Source organism: Pleuronectes platessa, chromosome 12 (assembly GCF_947347685.1).
Source record: "Pleuronectes platessa chromosome 12, fPlePla1.1, whole genome shotgun sequence".
In the NCBI taxonomy this organism is placed as follows: Eukaryota; Metazoa; Chordata; class Actinopteri; order Pleuronectiformes; family Pleuronectidae; genus Pleuronectes; species Pleuronectes platessa.
In genome coordinates, this window is record NC_070637.1 from 22918946 (window position 1) to 22935980 (window position 17035).

At 43.4% G+C, this 17035-nt stretch overlaps 1 protein-coding gene across 1 annotated transcript in view; it reads left to right on the forward strand.

Moving 5' to 3' along the window:
* Positions 1-17035, forward strand: part of atrnl1a (attractin-like 1a) — a gene marked incomplete at its 3' end in the record, with an annotated part of 100176 nt that overhangs the window by 68155 nt on the left and 14986 nt on the right. Inside the window, 3 exon segments of the mRNA XM_053435845.1 lie at positions 3783-4013; positions 4110-4247; positions 14836-14929. Of these exon segments, the coding sequence (XP_053291820.1) occupies positions 3783-4013; positions 4110-4247; positions 14836-14929 (463 nt within the window).

Genomic DNA, 17035 nt, shown 5'->3' on the forward strand with positions numbered 1-17035 from the left:
AACCTGTGATGAACTGAACGTGGCACCGAGACGATTGAGCTGACAGAATTTTTTATGAGATCTAAAAATCCCCCTCAGCAGGAACAAGATCTTTATTTTGTTGATTCACTGAAACATTGATCCGCTCAGTCGCTCAGAAGACAAGTCAGCTGACGTGTTCATGTTGTTTCTTCAAACCTCATCTCATCTGTACACACGTGTTTTATTTAGTTTGGTTTTGAGTCCGACTGATTTTCGGGGTTAATGTTTGATATTCATGGTTCAGAGTTGAAACATTTTGACTTGTATTTGATAAGATTGTTGTAAAACATGAGAAAGATATTCATGTTCCTGAAAGAATGAATTTTAATATATTTAAATAGAAAGTATATATATCTTGACATACTGACCTCACTTTACATTTCTCGCACATTGTCCTTCAGCCAAACTAAAATGAATAACAGATTTTGTCAATAATCTTTTCTTTTCGTGGGATTTATGGACCATATGAGCCAAATCCTTCATAACTCAACAAATAAACATCATCATATTATTTAGTTTTCTTTACAATAAGTGTTAAAACTTTACAAACTTTTGGTTTAATATTTTCTTCCTCATCTTTAGAGCATCTTTCTTGAAATGCCTCCGGAGTCGGGTTGAGTTCTTTTTTTGTGCACATGTTAAATCCACCAGCCTCTCAACTCATAATTGAATTGCAGTGAAATACAATAAATGGAAATTAAATTACTCCTGCACCTCTTTGCTCACTGCCTGTCGTCAGGTACAGGAAAGAGTTTAACTTAGCTGCATAACAAACACACACAAACACACACACACACACTCGGAGTGAGTCAGGAGGAACACGAGCATTTAAACTGCTGTAAGTGCATAAATCACTGACACTATTTTCATCTTGATAAATATTCACGAAGGAACAAATGGACAGTTTCATCTTTGGAGCACGATCACTTCACGTGTTCTGGATTCACTCATTAAACATTGTACGTTTTTAACCCTCGTGGGAAATACAGGCGACATCCAAACTCACGTGATAGAACGAGGTGCAGGTGAAAGTTTGGTCCTGTTGTCTCAAACCTCTCAGACACAAGGACGAGGGAAACGTTTCTAAATCCCATGAGGAACAAGATATCCGGAAATGCTCCTGAAAATAGAACATTCAGAGCGAACCTGTCAGGTAGATTACATTATTTGCACAAACCACAGTTATGTAAGCAAACATCTGAGGACGTGATGTTTTTCTGTCCACGCAGGGATTTGTTTTTGTCCAACGTCGTCTCTCTGAGCTGCTTTTTACGTCCTCGGGCCCATGTTGTAATTTTTGTGGCGAGGAGGCTGAGACGCAGCGTTTTGATCCGCTCCCACAGATTCTGACGTGTTTCATAAATGAATCAAAGTCGAGGGCACAATTGGCTCCTTGCAGTGTGTGTGTGTGTGTGTGTGTCTGTGTGTTCTCGTCTTTTCCTCACCAACAGACTCATGAGCTGGTGATAAAAGTGTGACCGCGTCAGACACATCAAACGTGATCCAGTGAAACACTTTGGTGAAATGTGGTGTTAGGGAACAGTCTGGGCTTTTTGGCGAAAAAAAGCTTCAAGCATTTATGTAGTTACTTGTTTTCCAAGCCAGACCACATCTCTACAACTCAGTCTTTATGAGTTCAGTTCACAGATGGAGCCTGATGACGTGTGTGTGTGTGTGTGTGTGCGTGTGTGTGTGTGTGTGTTTTAAGTCTTGATGGCAGCTCTTCAACCATGAAGATGTGGTTTTGAGGATTTTGGTTTTTACTGTTAAATTTTTTATGCATTTGGTGAAGTCTGCATTGAAGGAGAAAAACAAATCTCGTTGTAGTAAAACTTGGATTTTGGGCGTCTTTTTTTAGTTTTCTCTTTGCATTTGGTCCAAAAGCTTCTTAAAAATGCATCTTCAAAATAAGTGTGATGTCATATTTCTGACTTCATGAGGTCACTGAACCTATGACATCATTCTGTGCTTGCGATTGAATATGTATTTTTGGACCATAATTGATTTAACTGTGACTTTGACCTTTAATCAACTCCAGAAGTTGATTAACTGGAGATAAACTCCGAAGTAATGAGCAAACACACACACACACACACACACACCCACAGGCACACACACACATTGGGGAGAAAACAACCCTCTGCTTGTTTGGCTCAGTGTGTCTTCAGGGACAAGAACCTGTAAATAATAAAGTTAAATCAAAAGTTCTGGTTGTGTGTCCGTTACAAGAAGCATCACAATCTTGTTGTGGTTTGAAGTTGTATTTTAAAAACTGGCCTTGTGTATTCACTGGATATTAAAGTTGCTCTCGGGTCCGTAAATATGTGTTCTCCAGCTGAAGCAGCCCGACTGTGTGGATTAGGGATATTCTGTTGAACCGCTTCTCTTTGAACTCGAGACTCAAGTGAAGATCCAGTGGAGCTGTCAGGGGAAGAAGAGGTGAAAGTAGAGAAGAGACGCAGAGAAAGAAGTGGAGTTAACTTCTTTGTGATTTCATTTTAAGTGTCTTCAAGTAAAAAAAAAAAGAAAAAGAAGAAGAAAATTATATCAAAATGACAGGAAATGAAGAAGGCGAGGGGAATAATGGTGAAGAAAGCAGCTCTGAATATGAGGCGGCTTAGTGGGGGGTGGGGGGGGGGGGGAATCCAGGAGAAGGAGGATAGAAATGTGGCGTCGAGGAGATAAAGAGTGATTCTGAGAACGGGAGCGCAGAAGTTTGTAATTATAAAGAGGGAGGGAGAACAAATGAATCAGCATTGCTGCGGCTGAATAATGCAACGGGGGGGGGGGGGGGGTGGGGAGATCGCAAACACACACTCGGAGGACAGGAGGTGTATTTCAAGCAGCAGGGACACGGAGAGAGAGAGAGAGAGAGAGAGAGAGACACGGGTTCGGCAGGAACATCTGTGGCTTATGGAAATGACTCGTGTTCAAAAGACACAAACTTCTGGTGGGAAAATGCTAATTTCACTTGATGCTTCATTTGAATCCTCTCGCCGGGCTGTGAGGAAACAACCCTTCTCTCTACCTTCCTGGTTTCCTTGTGTGCACGCCGAGCTTCTTCCTCTCGCCTCCCTGCCTCTGTGCACCCTCCATGACTGTGTAGACGGAGAAGATTCATCACGTAGAGAAGGAGAGCAAAGCAAACTGAGGGGTTTGAAGAGGAGCTGTGAACTCAGAGAGGCCGGCCTCTCCTGGAGAAAACTCCATTTCTAATCCCGTCACCTCTCGAGTGTTTCCCCGTCATCAAAGACACCGTCAGCGCCGAGCTTTCTGTTTTTTTTCACAAGCAGCGAACGCCACTCCAAAACCAAGTGTTGTTTTTTAATTTGCCCGAGCGATGCCTTCTTGAATGTCACAGCCCCCCCGCCCCCCCTTGTGAATACAAATGTTTTTTACCGTGTGACAGAGTAAAGTAAATTTCTCTGTAAATGTTGAGGGTCAAAGAAAAAGGTAGAAAACCAGGAGCCGTGTATCAGCGGAGGTAGATTACATCACTTGTGTTTATGTTCCTTCACGTTGTTTCTCAGTATCATCGGTGCAGAGTGAAGGACAGAATAAGATCAGATTTATGATTTAAATCGTTTTTTTCAATCTGCATGTGTGGAGCTTTACAGAAATCCAGATGGAAATAAACATTCCAGCACCAAAAATAGGGTTTAAGGTCACGTGATGCTCAAAATAAAGAAATGTGCTCTAAATATGTCACATTTGAAAAGAACATGCAAATAACACTTTTCTCTCTGACCTTTGACCTCCAGCTCAGAACTGTTCGGGTCTGCGGACGTGTGCCGACTGTCTGGAGAGGGCCGAGTGCGGCTGGTGCGGTGACCCCAGTAACACGGGTAAGGGCGCGTGTACCGAGGGATCCTACCGGGGGCCCCTGAAGCCCTCCAGCCCCAGGGCCGGGTCCCGGGACAGGGACATGGTGCTGGACCAGAGCCTGTGCACGGCGGACAGAGGCTTTAACTGGGCCTACATCCAGTGTCCAGGTGAGTGAACGAGTCACAATGCTCTGATAGCTTGAACGTTAAACACTGAATGCATCTTTAACTCTGTGTGTGTGTGTGTGTGTGTGTTTCCTGCAGCGTGTCAGTGTAACGGTCACAGCAGGTGTGTGAACGCCAGTGTGTGCGAGCGCTGTGGGAACCTGACGGCGGGGACACACTGCCAGAACTGCATGGCCGGTTATTACGGCGACCCCATCAACGGAGGGAAATGCAACGGTGAGTGGAAAAGTGACGAGGAATCGAACCTGCTGCTGCTGCTCATCCTCTGGTTTCACCATCAGCAAAACGTCAGGTCCACAATATCCGGCTGTTTTTTACTCTTGAATGTTGTTTTCAGGACCTGTGTTTGATTCTCATCTTTATCAGGAGCCTTATTTGTTACCAGCAGGATTTTGCACACACAGATACAAGCACAGGATCTTCTTCATCATCTTTTTGTCTTACTTTGACAAGGACACATTAATACAGACAGGAAATGCAGGAGAAGACAGTAGAAGAATGAAATGCATGAAACTGGAGCCTCCGTGTTCTCAGTGCTGTGACCTCCTGAATCCTGACCCTCCACATATCTGGACCTGGGGGGAGGAAACTCTGTTTTAGTCTCTAAACTCTTTACTTCTCATCATCTGGAGCAGAAACGTGAACCAAAAACCTTTTTAACCTTTGTCTTCTTCCAAATGCAAAGGAATAAACGATTAAATTAGCTGAACTGAAAAGAATGATAAATCTTCTTGTTAATTACACCATTTCTGCAGCGAAGGCAACTATTGATTGACAGATGGAGGAAGATTTAAGCTCCTTAATGATTTGTTTTGCTTCAGAAGCTGAGAAACAAAGTTTTGTAAAACAGAACTCTGGTTTTAGGGAAGTTGTTTTCTCACTTTCTCAGCAAGCAGCTCAGGTCTGAACAGGTTATAAAATAATAACAAATTAAAATAACAGGAACAGATATTCCTTGTGTTTTTAATCTACTCATTATCTGCTGTTCTTGCTCTGAGTTCCTGCAAACAAACATAAATATAAAAAAACAGATCTGTAATTGTAACCACATTGTAATAAACCCAAACAACCTGATGGGGGCAGCGTTTAAAAAGCTCTGGGTCCCAGTGTTGGTTTCTCTGAGAGTTTACGGAGGTCAGCAGAGAAGTGGAACAGGAAACGTGTTTCTGGATCCGACAGCAGCTTCTTCCTGTTTTTCATATTTAAAATCCCACAGTTGAATATTGACAACAGATAATGTTGTGTATGAAAAACAGACGATCGGAAGCTGAAGCTGAAGCTGAAGGGACATGATACGAGGCAGAGACCAGAGAAAACAGGGGGGACGGGGGGGGGATGAATGAGTGAGTGACTGCTGGATTGAGAGAGGGAGAGAGGGAGAGAGGGAGAGAGGGATGGAGGGATGGATGGAGAGGAGGTACGGCAGCATCAGACTCCCCCTGACAGATGTTCATCTCAGCTTGACGGCAGCATATGACATTAAATCGCTCTTAATCATTTTCTTATTTCCTGAGTTGACTGGCGTCTCCTTCTCTGATAGATAGATAGGACGGCCTCATGAGGCTCCTCCTCTTTCTATGCATTTCATTTTCTTATGATCTCTCTCCTTTCCTTCCCTCTCTTCTCCCCTGTTTTCAAAGTCTTTACTTTCCTCTCCACTACGTCTTTTTCCTCTACCCTCCTTTCCTTTCCCTTCCTCTCCTCTTTGTGTCCTTTCTTTTCCTCTCCTTTCCTTTTCTCACCCCTTCTTTTATGCTCTTCCCGTCCCTCTCCTTTCCTTTGTTTCCTCTCCTCTCCCCTCCCTTTTTTTGTTTCCTTTCCTTACCTCTCCTCTATATCCTTTCCTTTTTTCACCACCTCTTTCTTTTCATTTTCCTCCTCACACCTACCCCTTCATTTATCTGTCACATCCTCCGTCATCATTCCCTCTTATAGTTCATAATAACTCTGTCTTTAGTTCCCCCCCCCCCCCCGTTGATCCCTCCATCCGTCCATTCAACTTCTTCTCCTCCTCCATCTTTCTGTATTTCTCTTGATAAAAGGAACCGTTAGATTTACCTTGAGCTAAACAGCCGGGAGGTGATGATGTGTAGCCGATTAGAGGCTGAATGATGGAGACGCAGCGTTGTCTCCACCAGAGAGAGGAGAGAGGGGTTGTAAAGAAGATGGAGGGGTGAGGGAGGGAGAAAGGGGGAGGCGGACAGACAGACAGAGAGAGAGAGAGAGAGAGAGAGAGAGGGGTGGAAACAGAGACTGGCAGATGGAGAAAGAAGAAGAGATGGAAGCGTGTGATGAGATGTACAAGGTTAATATCAGTTGCTCTTGAATAGAGATGATAAAGGAGGGATGAATAGAGGGAAAGGGACAGAGGACAGACAGAGGAGAGGGAGAGTCTGTCTGTCCCTGTGTCCCTGTGTCCCCGTGACAGATGATTAACTAACCCTGTCAAATCTGTGTGTGTGTTGTGTGTGTGAGTGTGTGTGTGTGTGTGTGTGTGTGACCCTCTTCTCTGAACGCACCGTGACTGAAAATCAAACGCCAGCCATCAGAGCTGCAGCTGAAGACACGTTGGACGTCTGTTTGTCAGAGGACACGATGTTTGCTTAAGGACGCTTTAGGAAAAGAGAGTAACAGTGCGTTAAAACATTCGACGCAATCGGAAGCAATCTTTAATCGTTAATTTACCGTTTCCCAGATGCTGTGGTGTCGTGATCGTCCGCTCGGGGGGGCTTTACTTGCTAGCGTCGTAAAAAAACAACGTAACAGTCCATGAACAAGACGTGTGATGCTGTCAGACACTTCGCAAAGATCCAGAATAACTATTTCTACTTTTCTACCAGTAAAAAGAAGAACTCATAGGGTCCCAGTTTGAAAAAGAACCGAATTCCCCTTTGACACAAATTGAATTTGTTAAATATCAAGTTAGAAATTCATCGTTAATAAAGAGTTGACTGATCCGAGTGTCGAATCTTTCCCGATTCATCTCCTCTGCTTCCATTTGAAATCATCTCTCAATAATCTTTCAGCTCAGGCTCAGCACCGCTCACACACACATGCTGCCCTGTGAATTGTCTTCCAGGCAACACTTCAGCTTATATTATTTCTCCTCCTGCTTGTTATCTTTTGCAGTTTCTCAAATATAATGCTCCTCCGCCACCGCCCCCGCCCCCCAAACACAGTTTTATTGCTCCCATAAATTTTGCATGATTCACATCAGTAGCTCCATGACTCCAACTCGCTCTGATACTGTCTCTCTCTCTCTCTCTGCACCTCTTCTCTCTCTCTCTCTCTCTCTCTCTCCCTGCTCGTCTTTGAGGACTCTCTGTCAATGCCGCTCGTGTGAGACATAAAAGTCTCGGGTCAAAGGTCGCTGTCGGGTCTTGAGGACGCTTTGTCTCTCGGCTACGAGGGTTTTCTTCATTTCTCAACGAGGTCGGCTCAGTTCAGCGAGCGACTCTCGTGGAGCTGAACAGGATTTATAGTGTTTCTCACTGAGATGATCAGATGATTAAAGAATAGAAGAGAAGTCATCACTGAGTGTTATAACGTCGTTAAAGCAGAGAGAGACGAGGGTTTGATTTGAATCGTGGAGGATTTGTTCTTCTCGGTCTGTCGTTGTAGCTCAGAACAGATATTTTGTCTTTTATGGTCATATATTTATGTTGGAAACAGGTTTGGAAGTATGTGAAAGTTACGGGTGATACCAGCCAGGGTTCGACCGAACACCAGACCGGACCTGCAAACTGAAGTCCACCCCTAGGGGTCGCCACTGAATTGGCAGATTCTCTTGAATTGAAAACGTATGAATTAGTGTTGAAATGCATCGTATTTTTATTCCTCGCCATCATTCAACTTTGTCATCTTGAAATATGAAATGTTGCCATATTGGTGCAGTTTAAGTTTTTTTGATATTAAGTTCGGTAGGACTCCTCTCGCCCCCCCCAAAAAAATTAGTTAGCTTGTCCCAGGTTGTTTAAAATATCTTTAATTACTTAGGAAAAATAAATTAAGTTGTTTCCTGGTCATGAGATATTTAATATGACTGCAGATTGTGTGTTGTTTCCCTCTTCTCCCTCTTCCCTCTGTCTTTCCTCTGTCTCTCCGTCTCTCCTCCTCTCCTCTCCTCTCCTCCTCTCCTCCTCTCCTCCTCTCCTCCTCTCCTCCTCTCTGCCCCCTGTTCTCGGGGACTTGATGAACAGCCTCTGCACAGTGTGCAGCAGCGGGAGATGTTTGTAAATCTGTGTTGAGAGCAGGAGCTGCAGAGATGGTGAGTGCCGTCTCTGCGAGGAACTGGCAACCCAGCAGCAGAGAGTGGGGACGGGCAGGACAGCAGGGTGTGTGTGTGTGTGTGTGTGTGTGTGTGTGTGTGTGTGTGTGTGTGTGTGTGTGTGTGTGTGTGTGTGTGTGTGTGTGTGTGTGTGTGTGTGTGTGTGTGTGTGTGTGTGTGTGTGTGTGTGTGTGTGTGTGTGTGTGTGTGTGTGTTTGTGTGTTTGCGTGTTTGCGTGTGTGAGAGAGTGTGTGTGTGTGTGTGTGTGAGAGTGTGTGAGAGTGTGTTTGTGTGTATGTGTGTGTGTGAGATTGATCAGACAGCTGTTGTTGAGCTTTAGCAGAGGAGCGATGCTGCCTGCAGTCTCAATCAATCAGTTGTCGCTGCCACATACTATCTCACCTGTTGTGTGTGTGTGTCTGTGTGTGTGTGTGTGTGTGTTTGTGTGTGGATTCACTCTTGTGCTCTTAAACGTGGGTATGTGTGTCCATGTACCTGTGGCGGAATTGCCCGGTAGCCAGCATTCTCAGCAGTATCCAGTGTTCCTCGTCTGACGGTCAGACATACTGACGCACATAGACTGACACACACAAACCTACTGACACACTCACATACAGACACACACGAAGCGACACAAACATTTCTGTAAATACGATTCAAACGGCTTCTGAATCCTGTTTGATCTCCAGTCAGAGCAAACAGTGCCTTTGAAGTCTCTCTGCGGCTGCGACTCGAGTGGCGTCGGGAGGAAGCTGCTCTGCTTCACGGCTCACGGCTCCAACTGACATTAAACGTACATTTAATAAAACGAGCTCTTGTGCTGACACAACGTGCGGCGCTGAATAAAGTAGAATAACATATCCTCTGTCATATTATAGTCTGTATAGATTTGTCAGCAGCTGGGACATGGACCCAACTTAAGATACATTTTTCTACAAGATGTTTTCTGTCATTGAAGGAATAGAAATGTGGTTTTATTTAGGTTTAATGGACTAAAACATCTTGATTGACTGCTGAGACGCCCCCAGGACACATAGAGACAAAGAAACACTCACATTCACGCCTATGGCCAATTTAAATTATCCACTTAACCAATTAACCTACTTTGACCAGTTGGAGGAAGCTGGAGAACCAATAGAAAAGCCACATAGACACGAGGAGAACATGCTCCACACTGAAAGGTGCTGGTCGGGCGCTAGGTTCAAACCCAGAACTCTCTTGCTATGAGGCAAAGCACTGTAGTAAGACAAAGACTGAAAACCTTTTTTTAAGGTCAACAGTTCGCTGACCAGATTCTGCTGATGGAGGGAAACTCAGAACTGTTTGATGTTATTAAAATCACCTTTTCCTCCTTTGTATGCAAATATCAGTGCGTGTGTTCACATGTATTTCACTTCTTACGTCTCTTTACTTCCCGGCTCCTCTGCCCCTCAGCCCTCCTCCTCCTCTGCTCCTCATTAACATCAGTCAGATTCTCCGTCCTCTCTTATCTGAGCAAACTGCCCACAGACGCAGAGAACCAGCACGAGTCAGCTGAAGGTGGAAGGTGACATTGAAGATTTAAAAATAATGTACAGGGAGATGAGCATGTGATTGATCATGATGTGGGGAGCCCAGTGGTGCTCGGTGCTACGCTCTATTTTGAATCATTTCATTCAATTTTATTCTTCGAATTATGATTTCATAATTTCAACCTGACTCCGAGTAATTACCGATGAAATTGACAATTTTTCACGCTGCAGCACATCATTGTATTTGACCTTTCCAATTAAAACAAAGGACTCTAATAAGATGACATTTTAAAAAAGCATCTAACCTAAAGTTTGATCCTCAGATGTTGGATGAGTGGGTTGCAGATCTCACCCTGATGCTTTTAAAACAAGAGGAGGAAGCAGAGGCTGTAGTTAATCAGCTGCTTCCTGCCTGTGTGGAGCCACTTGTATGTAATATTAGAACATGTCAACACTTTGAGATGTGCACTCCCACATGACAGTCACATTGGCGTGCACGCACACACACACACATCCATGCAGACCCTGACCTGAGGCCCAATCAACACCTGTGGTAGGTGTGAGGATGATACACAACAGCATGTTTTCACCCCACACTGTTGACATTATGATGTCATGTGAAGTTTGTGACCTTTAAGTAAACACATTTTCATCTGCGTGTCCAAACGTGCACATTCACAGGCTGCAAGTAGAAGCTGATTCCTGCAGTTACAAGTCCACGTGTTCAGGATATGTAACATGAAATAATGAAATAAAGCTAATGTCTAGTTTAACTAGTGACAAGGAGGTTATTCAGCCTCATTAACCCCTTACTGCCTGAATTAATTTCCAATTATATAAAACAAATATTATTAGTGTTTTTGGCCTGTCATACAGATGCTAAATTAAGTGGAGATTGTTACTTTTAATATATCATATACAATAGATATACATATATGTATGAGGCAAATTAGCGACATTAGGCATAATAGGGCATCACCTTAATTTAACAAAATTTGGTATGTAGATTATTATTTTGATGCTGCTTTTGCTTGAAATTGAATAACAACATATGTGTTCTGTGCAATCATTGCTGTTCCATCATAAAAGTATTACAAATACAGCTTAATACCTCAAAATAACTTTGCTGCAAAGACCCAAAGGTACTTGTATGTATCTTCCACTCCGAACACTAGATGGTGGCAGAGTTCTTCCAATACCTTCCTTGGTATGTGTAGTATTTGCACCATCAGGCACAATCGTCACCTCGGCGGCATTAAGACCGGAATGGGGTTTGAGTCGAATTTGCGACATTCGTCTACAAGGGTTTAAGAAAACAAAATATATTTAATTGTCTGATTTTAAGTATCTTTTAACGTCCTGTCCACACTAATACAGATAGTTAGCAAAACCATCGTTTTCCTGTGCATTTGTCATTTACACGTACACAGTGTTTTCAGATGAATCAGCGTCAGAGGAGGCTCCACATGTGGTTCTGGGCTCAACTGCACAAAACACTTCTTGAGAATCTTAGATCATCACAAGACCTTTTGAGTTTCTGTTTTTCCTGCACCCATTAAGTTTCCTTGAGTTCTCTAAGTGCTCGCCCCTCGGGAATAAGACGCCGAAGCCGAGCGGAGGAACAGATAACAGGTTCTCAGAGGATTATTCTCTAATGTTTTCTCACTGACTTATTTCCTCATCTCTGACGGAAACACACACAGACTCACACACAGACTCACACTCAGAGACGGCCTCGTTCCCACCCACACACACACATTCAAACCCACCCTGACAACAGGCATCTTTTGTATTGTGTGTACATGCAGAGGCAGCGGGGTGAGAAATTGTATTCTCTTCAGGGGTCGTGCGTGAGTCTAGGGAAATATGATTTATATCAAATCAGCCTTTTTTTTGCTCAGAGATCAGGTTTCCTTTTTATTGTAGCTCGTTTCTGCGTTGTCAGCAAGTGTGCTGCGGGATGTGCTCTCTCTCCCTCGTCCATTTCATTCTCTCCTCCTCTTCTTCACACTCTTCCTCTTCTTCTTCTTCTTCTCTGACTCTCCCGGCTCCTTCCATCCTTCACCTCCAGCCCTGCTTCTCTGAATTGAGTTCACTTCCTCTGGGCACTCGGATGTGATTGTGTCTGTGAACCAGTCGTATGAGTCAAGTGCTTATTTTTGCTTCGAGGATCCCCGTGTTTAGAACGAGCGTGTGACTGTCTCAATGAATGGGTTTATTTTTCATTCTATGCTTAAGACGTGTGTACGAAATATAATGCACAGCTTTATATTCAGTTTGATTTAAAGCACAAGAAAATATAACAGAAAACAAAAACAGGTTTTATATGTAATTCTTGAAAGAAATTACATTTAAATCAAATCAAATTAAACAGAGTAAGCTCCACCTTTTGGAGGCTTTGTTTCTTGGTGATGAAAGCACTGATTTGTCGGCTGCAGTTGAAGGAGCCTTTGAAATGTGACAGTCTAGTCTGCTGTGATTTAATCTGTGTTGAAATGCAGCCTGCCCAGGATGTGACTCTGAGCCCGGGACACACACACATCTCTGTGCTATGATTTATATTACATGTTACTTTACCAACATGTTGTCTTTGACTGACGTCCTGTAAAGATCAACCTGTTTGTACGAGCAGCCACTGGCCTCATCATTAGTTCAATCCTCGGTGTATTGATGTAAAACAGTTTGTAAAATATCTCACATCTGGAGCCTTTATATAATGATTTAGTTTCCAATCACCCAGCAGCTGTTAAATGAGACAAAATGAATATCTCAGATTTTAATTTATGGTTCAATATCAGGTTCGACTGTAGTTTGATATTTTTCAACAAAGATTAATACCGTGACAGATTCAATTCCTCTCGCCCTCAGCTCGATGGTTATTGGATCGGAGATGTGAGCGTGTTTCCCAAATCAATCCTTGATTTCCAAGCAGTTGTAACTTGTCTGTGTAACTGCAGATGAAACGCTGCAGTAGTTTTATATCCTGACATTCATCAGAGAGAGGAGCAGAGAGCTGAGACTTCTCCTCTGGATGGAAGCAGCATGGTGTTTACTGCTGAGGGGATTATACACAGGTTTCATGTTTGTTTGAAGACAGGGGGGGGGAATTTATGTTTATATCTCTCTGAGAATATACTCTGATATTTAACTTCTTCTGTCACAGAGCGACTGGTTTAGAGACTGGTTCTCTGATGGAGTGTTTTCATTTATCCCACAACGAGGCTTTTGACTTTACGGTTTTCAAACTTGAACTCTCTATCCTGAAAAAGTATGTGCAGGTACATTCTGTAGTTATTGTTTCTCCTGTGAAGCAGCAGTAGCAGATTGTTCCGGGTCCGACTCGTTCACAACAACAGGAACATGTGGGGAACTTTCAGGCCAGGGGCGGAGCCTGTAGAGCAGCAGGAGGCCGGACATGACGTGTAAATTCTGCTGTGGAAAGATCAGTGTTGTTGTTTACAGCTCATCCACACCTGTGTCGGCCCTCATCACCAGAACCCTCTTTGTCTTCTACGTGTACGGCTCTTCCTCTTCTTCATCCTGAGATATTTGTATTCGTCCAGGTCCACGTCCGTCACGTGTTAGAAACCTCATCAACGCGTCCACTCGCTCAGACATTTGTGTTCTCTCATGCAGAACATTCCAGGAGAAACAGTTAAATCATTCTCTTCTTCTCTACCTCTGTTTATTTTGTGTCTCAGAGTCTCGTCTCTAAATGTCTCTAAACTCTGTCCTTTGTTTGCCTCTGACTGTTTTCAAAATGAATTCAGTGTGAGCTGCAGACCGACCCGGAGCAGGCTCCTCACACACCTGTGATTCGTCTTTTATCTCCGGTTTAAAAGCCTCTTCTTGCTCTTATCCGTGAAGCCATTACACTTCAATATGCATCTGAGGGAAGGTTTTCCCTCCGTGCGACGGGGAAATGTAATTTCAAATAATGGACTGAAATTGTATTCCTGCGATGTTATTGTCGCCTCCTCCTCCTCCTCTGTCGACTCGTCTGATTCCAAGTTGAAAAACATCCATTCCACTTTTAGCCTGTTGAAATGCTCCACCCTGCAAACCTTGGGTTCCTCTTGCTGCGTGTCTCCAAATATTTAAAGCAGCGTTTAAGTCGGTTACCTTGTTTCGCTCTGTGTAAGCTGTGGAATCAGTTTCTCTTCCCCGGCGGAGGAGGAGGAGGAGGAGGAGGAGGAAGAGGGAGTTTGTTTTCCTCTCATTATCTACCGGTGCCCTGGCTTTACCTTGACCTGAGAACAACACTGTTTTATTGCAGCTCCTGTCTCTGAGCCAATTGGAAAGAATTACATCAAAGCAAGAAGTCGGTTCCTTCGGAGGGAAGCAGGACGAGGCTCTTGTTCACGTCCACCCTCACTCGCCCCATGCAGAAGTGATTTAGGGTCTAAATTACAGGCCGGTTCCCACGTGAATCAGACGGACACATCCCGGTCGTTCATTATAAAACAGTTAAAAAGATTAGATGCACCAATCACCACAGCTTTAAAGAAAACCTCAAAGATAAATAGCTTCCAAAAAGCCACATTTCACCAGGATGTTAACTCACACCGAAGGGTTTCCAGGATTTCTTCATTTCTACACAGAATAAAGACTTCACTAACAAAAACTAACAACGGTGTTATTCTTAGAGAAAGAAATAGAAAAACGTTTCCTGCTGCAAAACACTGAATCTCCAGCAAAGAGTTTGTTTTGTCCAGGAACCATTTCTGACAGTTTCCAGTTTGAGGAAACGCATCATTTTGAGAGAATAATAAGTTTTGAGGTTGATGGAGGTAAAAGGGCATCAAGCTCAGTTTTGCTGTTGAAGAGTGAAACGTGTCTGATCACCTGTTAGTGAGAACGATGAGTGATCTGCCTCTTTTCTCCTTCCTCAACCTTTTCTCTTGGTTCCACTTCTCCTTCCTTCCTTAACTTCTCCTTAAAAAACCTGTGTGTTGATGCCTTGTCTCACGATAGATTTCACTATGACCCTAACACGTCCTCTCTGTCTCTGTCTGTCTGTCTGCAGCATGTAAGTGTAACAGTCATGCCAACGTGTGCCACGTCAACACTGGGAAGTGCTTCTGCACCACCAAGGGCATCAAGGGAGACCAGTGTCAGCTGTGAGTATACCACCACAACCAGTAAAGGTCCAGTGTGTCAGATTTAGGTGAAAGGGATTTATTTAATATAAAATAATCCTATATGTTTTCACTAGTGTCCAAATCTGACAGTGACGGTTTTATGATTGGTCGTTAAATTAAAGGGTTGCTGTGTGTGTGTTTGTGTATGCAGTGTGTGTGTGTGTATGTTTGTGATTGCAGTGTGTGTGTGTTTTCCCCTGACTGTGCCAGTACAGTACACTATCCTAAATGGCTTGGCCGAGCGACGCACAACAGAGACAGCCTGAAAATTGCTGCATCGATAAATCTAGGAGGCGAGGCTAGAAAGCAGAGGCGCTGTGTGTGTGTGTGTGTGTGTGTGTCAGTGTGTGTGTGTGTGTGTGTGTACAGTACATACAGTACAATGAAACCACAAACTGTAGCCATCAGAGTCCCTGTTCAAACTGTGATGTCATTGATTATAGCTAACTGAGCGTGTGTGTGTGTGTTCGATGCTCTTAACTTTGCTTCGTGCTTGTAAAAGCTCTCACTACTTTACAGCTCCCTATAGTTAATCTGTTTATTTAGAGTTTGAAATCGTCAGGTTAATAAACTCTGAGGCAGCGAAACAAACTTTAATTTATCCGGCAATACTTGTCCATGTCCCATCAATCAATATGGAGGAGGCAGGGTTTATGACCAGTACTACTGCCAGCAGCCAGGGGGCGATCAAGATGATCTGCTTCACTTTTGGGAGCTGTAATGTCATTCATCTTTATAAACAGTCTGTGGAGCCAACATGTATAATAAAGAATAAATAAATCTAATATTTCCTGACTATCCCATTTTAAACGCACATTGTTTAATTAGTCAAATTGATTTTTGCAGAGAAGTTTCCATTTTATCTGCAATTAAATTGACTTTCTTTTATTTAGAGGAAAAACTAAGAAATATTCAGATAAATTACACATTTTCAGGAATGTGTGATTATTTTTGTCAAGTTTACATTATGATATGTGATAAACACACACAAAGACACACATTCATTCAAATGAGAATATTTTAACTTTGACCTTTGCCCCTCGCTGCCTCTCACTGACCTTACACGCCCCTCCAGTGACTCCAGTTCAGCTCGTGACACTAATGTGACTCAAACTGAGGCCGAGCCGTCGCTCACTCAGACTCTTTCCACATGTTTCCTGTCGGGGGGGATCAGTGTCTCTCTGACATGTTGCACAGAAACACATGTTACTGATCCTGAACCTGCACAGACGCACACAGGTGGAGGTTTACATCTCAAATTACATTCTGTGTCTTTGGTATTATGATTTTATTTGACAGTATTTTAGAATTTATATTGTAAACATTGCAACACTTTGTAAGAAGCAGTCAAATGATGTCCATAATAATTATTGAGGGTTGAAACATAAAGTCTTTGTCTCTGTTCTTTAAAGTTCTGAGCCAATCACAACTTTTCTGATCAGGAACAAGAACACGATGAAAAATGGCTCCAGGAAAATGCTTCACAGGCGTAATTGAAATTGACGCAGAAAATACAAATGGCAGTCGACTGTAGAAACAACTATTAAACATTTAAAAAAAAGCATTAACTGCTCACTGGTAACACAACTCTTGAGTCATCTGGAACAATGTGTGTAATCGCTCTGCAGAGAACGACTGAATAATGAAGAGAAACACGGCTTCACTTCAGGGCTCATTAGCATATGCCAGTAAAATATTGGCAAATCTTGAACAATCCCCCGGCCGCGGCTGAGTCGGAGTGGAAGTGGAATCAGCCGCTCAGCCTCAGTTCTTTTCAGCGCGCACTAATATTTCCTCATTCTGGAGGCTGAGCTTTGTGTGTTTGTTCACTTTAGCATCTCTAAGCCTGTTTGCTGCAGCTGCTCTCACCTCCGATTTCTCTCCGCCACCCCTCCTGCTCTTCCTCTTCGTCCTCCTCCTCTTCCTCTTCCTCCTCCTCCTCCTCCTCCTGTCTCTCTAAATGTCTCTCTGTCACAGCTCTGTTTGTTTTGGTTGAGTCACTCCAGAACGGTGCGCCACATACAGGCCTGTGTGTTTGTCATTATGAACGAGCAATTTCTCTAAGAGAGCACATGGCAGCGCCCT